The following is a 16,964-nucleotide window of genomic DNA, read 5'->3' on the forward strand; positions in this document are numbered from 1 at the left end:
CTTTTTCAGTTGTTATACCACATTTGCATAAATTAGCCTTGGTGAACAACTTACAAATTGTGGATTCTAAAAGACTGGACATTGCTACCCATCTTTTTGAAGCCTACAGTGCACTTTCCTGTTGTTGTATCCTTCCTTTATCAAAGTGTATCTACCCTTTTGTAACCAATCTTACAATGAACCTTAGTTGTAGAAGATAAAATGAAATGTTTAATTGTTGGTATCCAGTGGAATACTATGAATTTCTCTTACAGAGTTATCACTTATTAGAAAAGTACAGGGACAACTGGGAGAAAACTTAAATCATATAAGTCCACATCAACTCTATATCGTAAATAATTAAACTAAGACTTAAAGATGATAGTGACTTTTTCTGTTTTTATAGTTAAAACCAAAACTGTGACCAGAACAAAGAACTTTAGCTCCCCCTCCCCCATTAAATATTCTCTTATGCCTAGTAAAATAAAACTAAGAGGAAGTAAAGATGGGCACAGTGAACACCGACTTCCTGGCACTCTTATTGAAAGGCAGAAGAGTTCAAAAAAAGGGAAATAAGAGATTGAAAAAAGTGGAAGGCGAAATATTCAAACAGAATAAATCTGCATGGTAGACAACAGAATCAGAGAACAATGATAATAAAGGAATCAGAACCAGAAAAAATGATGAGAGGTTCCTAATGATTCACAGGAAAAAAACAGAGAAGAGATTAAGTTTTTCAGGTTTATGATTTATGGTTCAACATTGTTAATACCAGTTCAAAGTCACAAAGTAAACAGATACTTTTAAATAAGATAAATGTATTCTAAAATACCACAACACCATTGGCACTGGATTTTTGACCAGAAAAGAAAATACCAATGGGAGGTTATTTTTGTTCAGAATAAAATAGAAAAAGTAGAAAAGAAGAGGTGTCTATTAAGGAACTACATGTCCTTTTGAAAATATTAAAACTTTAGATAGTTGGATTTATTAATGAGTGTATTTTATTTTTGGAGTCTACTACAAATGTCCAAGTCATATGGATGATGTAACCCATGTTCTTTGGAATATAGATTATGAAGTAGACAGAAGTACCCTGAAATGTAATATTGTACCTCAACTATGTGTGTCATCTGTAAATTTAATTCCACTAAAAGGAGAACTCACTATCATTCCTGATTTATCTTTTTGTCTCTATCAACTTTGAAAAAATAGAGGAAGCAAAATGAGGAACTGATATTCTGAATTAGCAAGGAAGAATTCTTTAACAATGGAGAAGTTGCAGAATCCCTGCAAGAAAATAGTAATAACACTATCAGAGTTTCTTATGTTCATTAGACTTTGAAGCTCTGTTTAAAACTTAAGCAAAAACTCACGTATAATCTTAGTAGAACGTTTCTAAAAGAATGTGCCAAAAAGAAAACAAAAAAATAAAAAATTTTAGCTTTATATAAACCAAATTTTCCAAGTGGGAAAGGCAGTGGTTTCTGAAGAGCATAGAAATCTATGTAGAAAAAATATCATGCATTTCAGTACACACAGATTGTTCCTCGGATAAACACATTATAAAGTTTTTACAGCAATACGGTGAAAGGAAGAACCCTCCTAACAGTAGTGCTTGTTCAGATACTAAATTCATTAGTTCTACATGGATCACAACTTGTACTTGAGTCAACAGAGTGGTGTGGCCATTTATAAAATCACATTGCCCAAGTCAGTTCTGCTGTCCCACAACTTTCTAAGCTGATTGGAATGTTTATTCCTTTCAATATTGATATCATATTTTAATAGGGACATAGACATTTTTAAATGTGTAACATTTGGCACAATAAGAAGTCACAAAGTCAAATTCAAGAAAAGTTGGAAGAAATTTAGAAATGTTTAATCTGGAGAAGGAATGGCTGGAAGATGAAAAGATATTTTGACAGTTGGAAGCACCTGAAGGTTAGAAGGAAGGCTAGGTACTATGTAGCTAAGGTATAGAGCTAACATTTAACAAATGGAGATTACAGAGAGGCTAGTTTTGTTTATGGGGAAAACTTTATAATTGAGCTGTAAAATTGCATTGATCTCCCTTATGAAATCTAAATGTGCTTTCATTGTGAGCAATCAAAACCCTTTTGACCATCATTCACCAATGAGTTAGAGAGTTTCGAGTAGGAATAAATGACCTGTTATATTTGCAGTCCTTGAAAGACTATGATTCTTTGGGGAAAAGATAGGTCCCAACAGTGAGCAGAAAGAAGAAAAATCTTTCCTCTTTTCTCTAAATAAAGCCATCTTGAGCTTCTCAATCCATGCCCATATTTCTTAGATCACATGCTACTGATCCAAAAGTCACTCACAGTTTTATCTTTGTGGTGCTTTCCCCATATCTGTTAAACAAAACTACATAATCATTAAGTTGCAGATTTTTAGTACCTATTGAATTTATAAGTCACTCATTATAGGAGCTTTGTACGCAGTTTTTATTTAAAACTGTATTTTCAAGGAAGTGTTTATATATTACCCTGATTTTTTTCCTGATAAATTCATTGTAACTTTTTTCAAAAATAATTAAGCCATATTTCTAAGGAAACTTACTTACTGGCATTTTTAAAATTTTTAATGTGGTATAATCTTTTGAAAGAACTAATGGATAATAGCTAGAATAAGGTGAAAATGCTCCAGAATTGATGTGAGTGAACAAGGCGAATTATTTTCTTGACAAATACATCTGCTTTCCTGATTCTTTAGAATGTCAAGATAATCAGCTGAACTCAAGATGAGCAGGAACTCTAAGTGATACTTAACTGATAGCAAAAAAAGTCTTATTACATCAAAAACTCTGTTATCCAATTCTATCAGAACCAATAGAGGGTCAGTTAAACAGGATGATTAAAACAAGAACCCAGGAAAAATGATATAAATCTTAGATAACTTATTTTAACTTCAAAGTATACATGTATTTTCTTTTATCAATCTTGATATAGAACCGAGACATTTCTTTTATGTGAATCTCAGTATATTTAAACATCTATCTTAGATAACCACATCCATAATACATTTGTGTAAAATTTAGAGATGAAGCTTCTCTTAGTAGGATCCAGAAACATTTCTGATACTAAGTATAGAATATTCTTAGATTTTTATGTTTTTCCCAATCTTTTACACGTTTGCTTCTTATTATTGGTGCATTTATACAAAATAGTGGGATTCCTTGTGAAACACTGTACAGCACTTAGTAACAAATGCTTTAAGCAGTTTATTGGTATTTTTCCCCAAATTTTTCAACTTAATTGTCCTCGAAACATTAATTTTCTTTTCATACTTATTTCATATGCATTTAAATACTGATTAGGTTTCATGATTTCATTGCCATACTCCTTTCATACATTTACATAGCATATAATTGAATTATGGGATACAAGGATGAATGCCACTGATATAAATAGATTTGTGAGAATCAACACAGTTGACTCTTGCTGTGTAACTTGCTCCAAATGAAGAATCATACATGAAGAGCCTATTTACTTAGAGTATCAGTATGCCATAATCATCATTTCAGAGGGCTTTATATATAGCCTCTACTGTTCGGTTGAACATTTGGTCAACTAAAATTTCCTTAACTAACTTTTCTTAAGTCATTTCAGAGGATTTAATGGTAAATCACTTTTTACCAGGCCTCAGATGTTTACGAACTGACATGGAACATCTCTCTCCAGAACATGAGGTGAGCCACTGTGATTATCACTGCCTTGTGCGTATGTTTCAGTATCTCCTGTGCAAGCTTTTATTACTCTTGATGTAAGGCTTGATTGTGATATGGTGTGTTTTTTTAAAAAATTTAGCTCATTGTTATTAATGGATTTACTTACTACTTGTGATACGTCAGGCAACTTCTTTAACATCTTTGAAGCCTCTACTTAATTCTCTGAAGTAGGAATAACATGCTCACCTTCACTTTCATTATTAAGAATTTAATAAGATTAACATTGGTGAAATGTCTTGCAACAGTAAAATGTTAATTATCTCTGTCAACTTTCTTAACAGCCAAGTTTCTATTTTCTGTCTCCATTTTATAACTCTTTCATTTCTTGCTCTTTGCCTTCTGCTTCCTCTATCATTTGTATCCTTAAGCTATTTTTCTTCTAACTTTTCCTATTATATTTGCCTTTTTCCTCCTAAATAAAACAAAAATTTCCCTTCATTGTTCCCCATATCTCTTTTTCTTCCCAATAGTCTGTACCCACTCTTTTCAACTTCCATGCTGTCTGTTGGTTCATATGCCTACTTGCACATCAGATCCTTAATTCAACCTCTTCCCAATCTTTAAAACACTCCTTCATCTCCTCAAGTTTTTGTTTAAATCTCATCTTTTCCTGAAAGCCTACCCTGAACTACCTTGTCCTTCCTAATACACTTTATCCTATTTAGTGTTTTTTCCACTTCTCATATGTAATTTGCCTATTTTTTGTGTTTATTGTGTATTTCCTCTATAAGGACATAAGCTCCACCAGGAAGATATGTCTGTTTTATTTTCTCTATCTTCAGTGTCAGTAAATATTAGTTTATTGGCCTCTATGCCTAAAACATGAGCCAAGAATATTCAGGAGAGCTGTTGAGTTTCTGGAGTGGTTTCCAGTCAATCAGAGCAGCCCCTTCAATTCCCCGCCCTTTCCATCACTCACTCAGTCTTCCTATAAGAATGATGTTAAGTAATAGACACTTAGCCTTTGCTCAGTTATATTTTAGTAATCATAGCACTGTATCTATTTTAAGCTCTATCTAGACATTAAAATAGAACATCTTGTTTTTGTAACCTGGAGAAGGCAAAGATATGTAGAACAGTATTTATTGAGAAATTATGGGTGTGTCATAGTATGTGCATATGTTAAATGTATAGATATCTGCACATAAAGTTTACTTTTAACATTAGATAGTGGGAAAAGCTATGGGAGAATATTAACCAGACTTAGAAAGAAACATAATGAAAATAAATTATTGTTAAGTGATTAGATTTGGGGGGGTAGGCCAGGGGATGCTGGGGATTTGACCCAGGGCCTTGCACTATACCCAGCCCCTAGACTGAGATCTTTTAAAATTGTTCCTGTACCTAGACTAGGAATCTAATATGAATCCTTTAACAAAATAACTGCCAACATTTTAAATTTTTAATTAATATGTTAATTTATGGGACTACTAAAAATTTAGTTAAGACTTTAGATAAAATCATGTTTTACTCTGTAAACTGTATTTCACGAAAGTCATTTTTTTTTTAATCAGGTTATTTTAAGTTCCATGATAAAAGAATGTGAACAAAAAGTAGAAAACAAGACTGTTCAAGAGCCTCAAGGGTAAGACATTCTTGTAAAAGGCTTCATATTAACCTTAATTTCTCTATCTAAACTTGTTATCCATGGTTATAATGTTTCATGTTTTATTATTTTGTAGTCATTTATTTGGAAGACAAGAAAATTATTCAGTTCAGCTGTTCTTTGAATGCTTGTCCATAAATCAACTCATCAGAAGTATCTGGGGAATTTAAAACTCAGATCTCATCCCAATGCTTTATACCCTTCTCTCAATATTGTGATTCAGCCTAGGAATGTTTACATTTAACCGACTCCAAAGAGATTCTGCTAGGTACCTGGATAGCGGACTCATTGATCAAAACAGTATCTAGGAATTTGTGTCAGAAGTTGTAAGATACAGTAGTTTACTCCATAAATGATTGTAAATTTGGGGAGATCCTAGCCAAACTAATGCTTCTAAATAAGCAGTGAAATTAAAATGTGACAAGCCAGGCATCGTAGACAAGCAAAGCTTGGTGGCTATTACCTATAATCCCCACTACTCTGGAGACTAATGCATTTAGAGACCAAGTCAGGCAACTTCATGAGACCCTCTATAAAAATAAAATAAAAAGGGCTAAAAATATAACTCAGTAGTAAGAACGCTTGCCTAGCATGCATGAAGCCCTGGGTTCAATCCCCAGTACTAGAGGGGAAAAAAAAAAAAAGTGAACACAGATGAAGAAGAGTAATGTTAGGCATTCAGAAAAGGAATAATTTATAAATAGACTGTGTGTACTTTAATTCTTGTTGAAGTAACTTTGGGTGATTAATTTTAAATGGACTCAAACATTTAAGAAAAAACTCCCAAGTCTTTAAGTGTGACTATCAGAAATAAGTTTCATCCCAGCTACTCTTTCACATACATACACACAGTCTCTTGTCTCTTTGATATAACAGAACCCTATTTTTTAGCTTACTAGGATAAAAGGAGGATTTCTCCAAACATACCTCCCATTTCAGTAGTGGAGGATTCAGACAATAATAGGAGCTAACTAGGCACAGTGGCCCATGCCTATAGTCCCAGCAGCTCTAGAGGCTAAGGCAAGAGAATTGCAAGTTCAAGGCCAACCTCAGTAACTTAGCAAGACCCTAAAGCAAAATTGCAAAATAAATTTTAAAGGACTGGGAATGTAGCTAAGTGGTAAAGCAGCCCTGGGTTTGATCTTCAGTACCCCAAAACAATAAAATAGTAGTAGTTTAATGAAACATAGACTTCTGATCTAAACAAAATCTGCAAAATAAACACTAAAGCAAATACTTAAATTGATTTATTACATATTAAATATCAAGGGCTGGGGTTGTGGCTCAGTGGTAGAGCATTTGCCTAGCATGTGTGAGGCACTGTGTTCAGCACCACATAAAAATAAATAAATAAAGGTTCTGTGTCCATCTATAACTAAAAAAATTCATACATTAAAAAAATCAGGGTTATTTGGTGCCTTCAGATTATTACTTTAAAATGTGAAAATTTTTGGAAATATTAAGAAACCTTTCTTAAGAAATATATTTTAAATGAAATTTCATGGATCTACATGTAGGAATGCAAAAAAAGAAAAAATATTCTTGTAAAAGTTTGCTTTTGCTATATATGACCTTTCTTTTAAAAATTAAAAAAAGCTTTACTTGTATAATCATGTTTTTCCATGTTATTCAGATCATCTGTATTGTTACTGATTTTTAGAGAATTTCAAATTAACCCAAGAATGATTCCCATGTCTTAATCACCCAACTTCAATACTTATCAACTCAGTTTTATTTCGTTAGTATACCATTTACTCCTCTCTCCTATACACTGGTATATATCTTTAAAAGATAACCAGTATTTTTGAAAACATAAAACAATAACAATATCATTATCGCAATAACTCCTTTATGCCACCAATTCTTTGATCCCCATTCAAATTTTGAATTTTTTCATGAATATTACCTGATTTGTTGTTTATTTTTTTTTTCTTATAGTTTGTTCTTGAGTCAAGATCCAGTTGAGTTCCATATATTACATCTGGTTGATATGTTAAATCTCTTACTCTATAGATATAAGGTGCCTCTCCTCTTTAATTCATCATAAAATTTGCTTGTGGAAGAAACTGGGTCATTTGTCCTTGAGAGTTTTTCAGTTTAAATTTTGCTGACTACATTTCCCTTAGGTTGTTTAACATGTACTTCTGTATTTCCTGTAAATTTGGCAGTCGGGTCTAGATCTAGAGACTTAATCAGATTCAGAGCATATTTCTTTGTTTCTTTGGGCAAGACTGCTTCATAAGAGATGGTGTGTTTTCCTCATAAGACAGATAATGTCTGCTTCTTTCCTTTTTTGGTAATGTTAACAAGCTGTTAGTGACTAAAACCTTGTTTCACTAATTCATTAGAAGTTACAAAATATAATACTCTCTGATTCTATCATTCCTAACTCATATATGAACTAGAGTACTTCAGAAAAGAAAATTTTACCCCATATGTACTACTGTGACCCAGTGGGTATCTTTTGCATAGTAAAGACAAAATAAATATTCGGGTTTTTTTATTTACCAATTTTCAAAATAACAAATTGATTAACTCTCTGACGAGTGAACACTACATAGTTGTTTTTAAATAAGATTATGAACTCATGTATTTAAATATATTTGATATTGTTCATTGAGTTGCATTATTCTACTTGATGCACAAGTTATTCTGTCTTTACCATTTACCAGTTCAAGCCCTTTCAGATTGACATGTAAGTCCTATTGACATGGCCCTTTTTGCAATCTGGTATGACAATATCATGACCATACTTTTGAAGCATAAGTGTTGGAGAGTGTGACAGTTGCAACTTTGTGTATAAATTGTTCTGAGTGATTTAAAAAACTTTTTTTTCATCATTAAGATTTGCAAAACTTAATGACATGGATTTTTTTTTTCAATTATACTCTAAGTAAAACTATGTTTCAAAATATTTTGTATTTAGTAAGAGAGTTTTCTATAAACACCAAGTAAAGTAGGAAAAATATTAAATGTTAATCTTTAACTTAACTCATTTCTGTAATAAAAGCATATGTGTGAAAACATTAACCATATTATCAGTCAATAGATCTACAAACAAAAGGGAAACAATAGAATTTGGGCATGATTCCATCAGGAAACTCACGGTCTTGTAGTGAATCAAGGCATTTACATAAATTTAATAGAATAGAAACTTGAAAATACCAAATAAAAGAGAGGAAGTATACACTGCAGAAATGAGAGGAAATCTGATACAGTTTATCATGTGCAAGAATTTCTTCATTTGTGGCAATGTACTCAGGATTGGAGATAAATAAATAAAAATAAATAGATAACTTTGCCCTCCAGTAACTTACATTAGAGTAGGACTAGACAAGATATGGAAATGGCATTGTGGTCCCTGTTATAGGTAATATAATAAATCCATGTTGAAATTATACTGGTTATACAAGTAAAAAAGTGGTCTTATCTACAAAGGACAGCCTGGAGAAGTTTAGTGGAGGACCTTGGGAGCCTCAGCTCTATCATACCTGTGCTCCCTCACATCTTCACACAGGAAGTCCATCTGCTTGGAATATTCTTACTCTGTCTCGCTACTTCCTATTGCTTCTTCAGGCCAAAGCTTAGCTGTCACCTTTTCATGGAAGCCTTCCTTCACTCTGTCCTCCTCTGAAGTCTATTATAGATCAAAAGTACAAGAAGAAAACCTTGAGCAGTGAAGAAAACTGCTTTTAAGTTCTAAGTGAGAATGGGAGCAGATAAAGTTATTCATATCTGTGAACTACTCTGCTAATTGCTGTGACAGAGTAGTAAATACAACATCAAATTAATTGATTGTGATAAGCATTTTTTCCCAAGAAATAGAATCAATTAAAAAAATAGAGAGTATATCTCTTTTACTTAGTAAGGATGAGTATTTCTTTATAGATACTTGTTACCTGTATGTGCAGTAGGTCATTGCATAAAAATTTATCTCTTACTGGGAATCTTAATCAGAAAGTTTGAAAGCACTGATCTGCAGGCAAGAAATATAGTGCATAAATATTTTAATACCCTTCTTATATTTATTCAGTATTTAGTAAAAGGCATTGAACATTTACCCTAAGCTGTTCACAAATGTTCTTGAACAAGCCATAGTGCCTTCCTTCAGGGTAGTCACAAATGAAGAGGAAAAAGCAGCAGTTAAAAGCATAGATTAAAATAATTTAAAAAGACAAAAAAAAAAAAAATAGGTAAACACTAAAACTGTGCCTATAAATGTCCAGGGAAGAATACAGGATTTTTTTAAAGTATGAACAGTTGGCTAGAAGGCAAAAGGAAAATTTAAAAAAAAAAAAAAAAAGGGGGGTCACATTAAAAAAAAAATCAACACTGTGTACAATGTTAAAAGTTACCTGAGAATGGTAGGTAAAGCATAAGTGGGTAAAGATTGGCAGGCACAGAACTTTGTATTGCTGTACTGAGAGGTTGGGACTTTACAGACCAGGAGATGGCAAGGTTTTATAGACAGCAGATACTATTTTAAGCTTTGCAGATCATACTGCCTCTGTCACAACAGCTCAGCAAGACTATTGTGATAACAGCAAAGCAACTATTGACAATATGCAAATAAATGGGCATGACCCAGTTCCAGTGAACCTTTACAATCACAGGCAGCAGGCAAGGATTTGGCCTGCTACCTGTAGTTTCCAACTCTTAATAACTATGGTTCTCAAGCTTTTAGGGTTCCTTAGAATTACCTGGAGATTGCTAGGCGCCATCTCCAGAGATTTTGATTCAGAAGATCTGGGATGGAGTCTGAGAATATGCTTGGCTGACGTGTTCCCAGGTGATGTTGATGCTACTACAGGTCCAGGAACCACAGTTTGAGAAACAGTGCTTTTTAAAAGTTGGGTTCTGATTAAGAGAAGCAGTTGGAACAGATTGAAATGCTATCATGGGTTGAGATCAGGTGTCTGTGTGGATTTAAAGGTGGTGGGAAATGACACTTATGAACCAGATAACACTCTAAGCAGTTTTAACAACCTTGATAACAATTGTCTTAATAACCCTACAAAGTGGATACTATTCCTATTTTCATTGAATAGATGACAAAGAGGTAGGTAACTTGCTCAAAAGTCACCAGGCTACTAAGTGGAGGATCCAGAATTCAAACCCAAGCTTTGAGGTTCTTGAGACTATGATCTTAACTCACTGCCTGTGTATGGCAGTGAGTTTGAGAAGGTGCGTTACAGATGTACCTCAGATGTGAACTCAGTTTAGCCACAGATTTAAAATGAAGGAGAACAGATATAAGAATTCCCAGATATCTGATTTAAACATTTAAATGAATGATATACAATACAACAAAACAGAACTATATGAAGAACAATTCTGAAGAGGAACATTAAAATTTGAGGTAGAGTTAAGGAAACACTACAGGCAGTTCATTGAGATTTAAGAACTATTAGTTTATGGGTGGTACTTAAAGGCTTAGGTTTAGGGAAGTGATAGAAAGATAATACTACTTGAAAAAGGGGTTCTGACAGGGAGGAAAAGGGGTCAGGTATGGAATTACAAACCAACATTTTAAGATGGAGATGAAAAAAAAGAGCTTATCTGAGTAATAGGCAAACCAGGGTGCTATCAGAATTAAGTAGGAGCCAGGCATGATGGCACACATCTGTAATCCCAGCAACTCTGAGGCTGAGGCAGAAGGATTGCAAGTTACAGGCCAACCTAAGCAACTTAGCAAGACCCTGTCTCAAAAAAAAAGGGTCTGAAGCATAGGGTTTAATCCCCAGTTCCAAAAAAAAAAAAAAAAAAAAAAGAATCAAGTAGGGATTTCAAAAAGAAAAAATGGTCTTTAATTTACAAAATGGAATGGTGTAGGGAAGAGAGAAATAGTCTAGGTCATAAATATTTTAAAGAAGATAGGCCAGATGTAAGATGTTCCTACAGGTTCAGAATCAACAGGAAATGACGACTGATTGGATATGAGTTGCAAAGGAAAGATCTGAGATTTCCTTGAAAACTTGCAATAAAAAAGACACATTACCTTATAAGGCAACCCATTTCATTTTTAACAACTCTTTATACTTTTTCTTTTGTTCTTTTTTAAATCTCTTTCAAATTAAAGTCTCCCTTCCTAAAATGTCTACCCTCTAAAACAGGTTTTTATCATTTGGAAAAGGGAGGAATGTTACAGACCCCTTTGTAAAACTAATAACAGTTTAAACTCTTCAGAGGAAAATGTTACTATAATGCAGGGATTCTTAACTGAAAGCTTTGTGAAATAGATTCTTCAGCCCTCTACCCCAGATCAAAAGAATCAGAAACACTGGAATAAGGCCTCAGCATCTGGTTTTTCAAAATAATTCCCCAGGTTACTATGACGTGTATCAGAAGTCCTATATGGATATATATTGCCTTCATATATATAGTATATATTTCACGTATAACATAAGGAGTCATCTGTTAAGTGACCTAAATATTTTCTTCTCTGGGCCAAATATTCTTCATTCCTTTCAGTTTTACCTCTTCCTGTTTCCAGATTTCGTTAGGTGATTGTTGCTCTCCTTTTAGAATATTATTAAAAAGGATTCAGAAAAGTCTCCAGAGAAAGATAGGACATGAACTAGGATTTGAAAGATGGGTAAGCAATGGAGAGAAAGATTGAAAGATTTTTGAAAATTGAACATAGACTAGGCAAACCTAACTGAGGGAGAGCCAAGATGTAAGTGATGATGTTCAAAAAAAAAAAAGATTGCTACTTTCTTGAATAAAAACATTTTATCTTGCACACAGTAAATGAACATTGAGGATTTTTTAATTTATATATTAAATTCATATTTAAAATAATTTTTATTGTTGTGGTCCAAGGGATAGAACCCAAGGCCCCATGCAAGCTAGACAAGCACTTTACCACTGAGCTACATCCCTAGCCCATAAGTCACTATTTCAGAAGTTAATCTGATACTACAAGGAGACCAGATCCAAGACTTACTTTAAGAACAGTAATGAAATAACTACTAATAATTGCGGTATGCTTTTAAATCTCTAGCACTATGCTAAACTATACACTTGCATAATCCTACTAGCCCTATGAGGAAGATACTAGAATTGTCTCCCTTTTACAGATGACGAGATGAAATAACTTTCTCAAAGTCACACAGCTAGTAAATAGCCAAGATTTGGGCCCATCCCAGATTTGATCCTAACTGCTATTATTGCTTCCTTTAATATAAATGGTGAACATGAAATGCTAATTTAGTACAATACATAAAAATTCCTCTTTTTAAATAGTAGTTTCCCTTTTGTGACACCAATTCAAAATGTACTAGTATGTTACTAAAGAAATGAAAAAGTGAAATGAAAAACATTTTTGTTTTTTATTGCTTTACTTGAATTTTAAAATTTCTTTCTTAGCTCAATGTCAATTGCTGCAAGCTTAGTGAGTGAAGATACAAAGACGAAGTTTTTGAACAAAATGGGCCAATTGACAACATCTGGTGCCATGTTGGCCAATGTGTTTCAGAGAAAGAAATAGAAGGAAGAAGGAAACCCCCAATAAACACTAAGATGGACCTCAAGCAGACTGGCTCCTTGTACTTGAAGTACTTGCCTTTTTTATTTCCTCAGTTTTATGTTCTTTCGTTATATTTTTATCCTAACCTCCAAAAATATTTGCACTGCTTTTGATTATTGCTGTATATCTGTTGATTTGGGAATTACAACTGTGGTAATAGAAAATTGATTGGTTGGTCTGTACCAAGTCCCTCTTCTATGTTCTTATCTTTGAGAATAATTTTATATATATATATATGTATATATATAGTGAAGAGGTTTTTTTGTTTTTTTTTTTATTTTTGGATGGGATATTAGCAAATATCTGTATTATACTCTAAGCTATTCCAATGGTACTTAAAATAATGTAAATTTGAAGTCATTGTTATAAAGTAATAAAAGTGGAGATTACTTAAGTATTTAAATTATGAAAGAATAATGAAGACTTTTTATTGTTTCTTAACTGACTAGAAAGAGCCACCAGCATTACTCTGTGCCTTTTTGGACTTCAGTTTATGTGTTCTGTAGGAATAATGTGCATTCCATTCACACAGTATTTCTTTAGACTGCTGTGATGAATTTGAATTACAGATCCTGCAGCAAGTAGATAATGATGAAACTTCTGACATTTCAGAGCTCTCACGAATATTCTTTAAGTGCTATTTAAACCTCCCCAGCACTTCCATGCATGTAATGGAATCACCTGAGAAAAAGACAGCACGTACACATGGGGAGTGATGACCAAGGTGAACTTTGCAAAGTGTGAAGTAGATAGATTTAAATGCTCAGAAAAAAATGTAACTGAGAAGCTAATAATGGTGAATTTTTTCCCAAATCAAAATACAGAAGAAAATATGATTTGGATCTGAAAGTTAACACTTGTTTATGTAAAACATTTTCCTTAAGATGTTTTCCAGTGATTTTAATTCCATAGGTTATGTTTTCATTGTGTGTGTTACAGAGAAGTACTGAAAAGTTAAGGATATTTGGGAACTGCTTTTTTTCCTCTAAACTAAAAGTGATATTGGCTAAATTATTATTGGTTACTTACCACCTTAAAATTTTTCTTAAAGTAACTATTCTTGTGTTTGGTATATTTAAACAGTCTTAAGTTAATATATAGTTCCACTGGGATTTGACTGTTGTCTCTACAGTAATTCAACTTGAAATATAAAAGAGTGCTGGAAATAGAAAAGGGGGGTTGGTTTGTTTGGTTTGAGGCCTTTTTGAAAAATGAATATTTTGATAAAGAAAATTCTCATTTGAGTACAGTTGATACTCATAGGTGATTCTCATATTTGTTGTATAAACTGGTTTAATACACTTGGAACATAGTTGGACTATATTCACTTCCTGGGAAAGCTAGCTTACCATACATTAAAACTTACAAAAGAATTTGCAATAGGCAAAATCATTTAAAAAATTCATTCTTAAATTATTTCTTTTACCTACAGTGAAATAATTGTTGACAAATTAGTCCTTTTGAAAACTGTTGGATTCTAGGCATTCCTGAGAAGTTGAAAGTGGCTACCTTTCATGTCAAAAATGTTGATCTATTATAAATAAAATGTTTTTTTGCATACTTGTTTTGTTTGAGGCTATATGTTTTGTTTTCATTTGGAAACACTATATTCAATCAAAAATAAGAAAGCGTATATTCATAAAAATATACTTATATTTTAGAAATCTATATAAATTCCTAATACATTTCAGAGATGATTCAAAGAAAAATGTTTAAATTATCCTTTGCTTTGAACTGTAATAGAATAATATATTTGTGTATGTTACTAAATGAATAGATATATAGTCTCTCAGTATCCATGGAAATTGGTTCCAACCCTCTGCAGATACCAGAGTCCACAAATGTTTCAGTCCTCTATATAAAATGGTATATTATTTGTGTGTGACCCAAGCATATCCTCCCGTGTACTTTAAATTATCTCTAGATTACTTATAATACCTAATACAATATAAATGCTATGGGAATATTAATTTTACTATATTGTTTAGGGAATGCTAACAAGAAAAGAAAGCCTGTATATTTTTAAAATAGAAGCAGTTTTTCTTTCTGGAATATTTTCAATTCATGGTTATGAAATATGTGAACAGAGCTGACTATAATGCATTTCTGTTGTGATAATTTTTACTAATTGATGAATCCATGTTCCTAAATGCTAATGACTTTTTAAAGGGCAAAAGCAGTCAAGCCATTCAATATATCTCAAGTGAGTATTCCTTAATTTGCTTTTATATGTCTTAATATCATTAAGATTTCACATTTGGGGAGTGGTGGTTGTTGTTTTAGTAAAATATGTACTTTTTATAGGCAGACACTAATCACTGATTCTGAGTATGTTCTTCTAAAGCAGGCAATAAAACTCCCATACTATTTCTTTTTAAACAGAAATAAACTTAGGGTACAAGTTTCAATGTTTGACTTAATAAAAAGATAATTCGAAATCATTTCTGTATTTCCAAAGCAATCCAAAGATTAATTTTTTTCAGAAATCCAAAAGTACCATAGTTAATAATTTATCTGAAGTCTTTAAGTACAATACTTGAATGGTAGCAATACATATCTCCATACATAGGAGTCCTTGACATTCATTTCCATCAAGCTCCCCTTTTGAAAGATTACTTTGCTAAACATCAAATTGACTTTCAACTCGAATGAAATTGTTATTTAAGACAAGCCATAGTCATTATAGATTACCCACTGGGCTATGGTTACCATTCTACCTTATACTTTTAATGGGATTCTCAAGTTATGGTGCTATCAAATTTCTCTTTCTTAAAAGCCTCTGATAAAGTTCAGAGTGGTGAAACCAATATTACTGAATTGTTTTTTCATTACCCCATTTTTCAAGACTACCAGTTTGGGTCATTATTTGAACCCAAGGACATAACTTTTCCCAAATACCACCTTCTGTTGGTCTTTATATTTGAATAACTAACTATAGCTAACATTTTGTACTGGTTACCACTTTCTTAACTGTCCTTAAAGACCTTTGGTAATTAGCATTTCTAATTTCTAAAATTCTCCAGTATAACCAGGTAATAAAATTCCAACTTTAATGTTGGATATTAACTCTTATAAGCCAACTGTACATAAAGTTAGCTTTTCATCTGCATACATGTGTTTGAAAGTTCTGTGTACTTTATAGTACCCATTTTTGTCACTATTTCAGTACATTTTAAAATAGTAGATTAAAGAAATATAATCAAAAATAATAAGTTTATCTGGTAAATTTCTGCATATTGGCAAAATAATTAGATTCTATACTTTTCATACTACATTAGGATGTTCTGCATGTATTTTGTCTATTGAATCAGCACTGTAATTACAGTTTCAGAGTACCACATCTTATCATTCTTACTTCCCCTTCAGGACCAATTATAGGAAACTTTTTATTGCCTTCTTATGATTTACTTTGCTTACATTTTTAAGAAAAATCTTAACATAAAAATTTCTGTTCTCTATAAGACCACACCATAATAAGTTCATATAAACTTAACACAACATAAAAATCTAATTTATTAAGTTTATTCCTTAAATAATTCCTTCAGTTTAGTACTGTGAGAAATGTAAAGTATTTGCTCTTCTCCAAATAAGAACAAATGTGGAAAATTTTGTCCAAAGTGTAATTTTATAGAAAGGGCTATATTACTAATTTAATTCCTTTTATCCTATTAAAGACTAATTCGTTATATTTGCTTCAAGTAAATTATTGTATGAATAAATAGGAGACAATGCAGTAAAATGTATGTTATCTATAAACTGGCATATTGCGCTGTGTTATAGGTATTAAATTCTTTGTCAGTAATGTTTTTTAGGGTGTCATTTGTTAATAGTGATCTTTTATATAATTTTAACAAATTATTTCCTTACTGGAAAAGTAACCCTTTCTTGAACTGTTGACATTTTCAATATTAAACATTTTCAGGATATGCATTTTCAGTGAAGCAAAATATGCTACAAATATTTTTATATAAAATATATATTGCTGAGTAACATGAATCTAGAATTTGTCATTGGCTATGACTTTATAGATGCTTAAACTTCGTTTCTGATTATTTTTTGATAGCTCTTTAAGTTATTAGTTTTCTCTATTCATAACCCTT

At 32.3% G+C, this 16,964-nt stretch overlaps 1 protein-coding gene across 4 annotated transcripts in view; it reads left to right on the forward strand.

The window, feature by feature from the left end:
• Nucleotides 1-14,449, forward strand: part of RELCH (RAB11 binding and LisH domain, coiled-coil and HEAT repeat containing) — a 104,898-nt gene extending 90,449 nt beyond the window's left edge. For 2 of the 4 annotated variants that reach the window (XM_079108412.1, XM_079108413.1), the window contains exons 26-29: nt 10-126; nt 3,603-3,691; nt 5,245-5,315; nt 12,705-14,448. In XM_079108412.1, the coding sequence (XP_078964538.1) occupies nt 10-126; nt 3,603-3,691; nt 5,245-5,315; nt 12,705-12,825 (398 nt within the window). In that variant the 3' untranslated portion in view covers nt 12,826-14,448. Of the gene's footprint in view, nt 1-9; nt 127-3,602; nt 3,692-5,244; nt 5,316-12,704 lie in introns of those variants that run through there. The other 2 variants (XM_079108414.1, XM_079108415.1) reach the window with 2 other exon arrangements.
• The last annotated feature ends 2,515 nt before the right edge of the window (nt 14,450-16,964 follow it).

Source organism: Sciurus vulgaris (assembly GCF_902686455.1).
Source record: "Sciurus vulgaris genome assembly, chromosome: 13".
NCBI classification, from domain to species: Eukaryota; Metazoa; Chordata; class Mammalia; order Rodentia; family Sciuridae; genus Sciurus; species Sciurus vulgaris.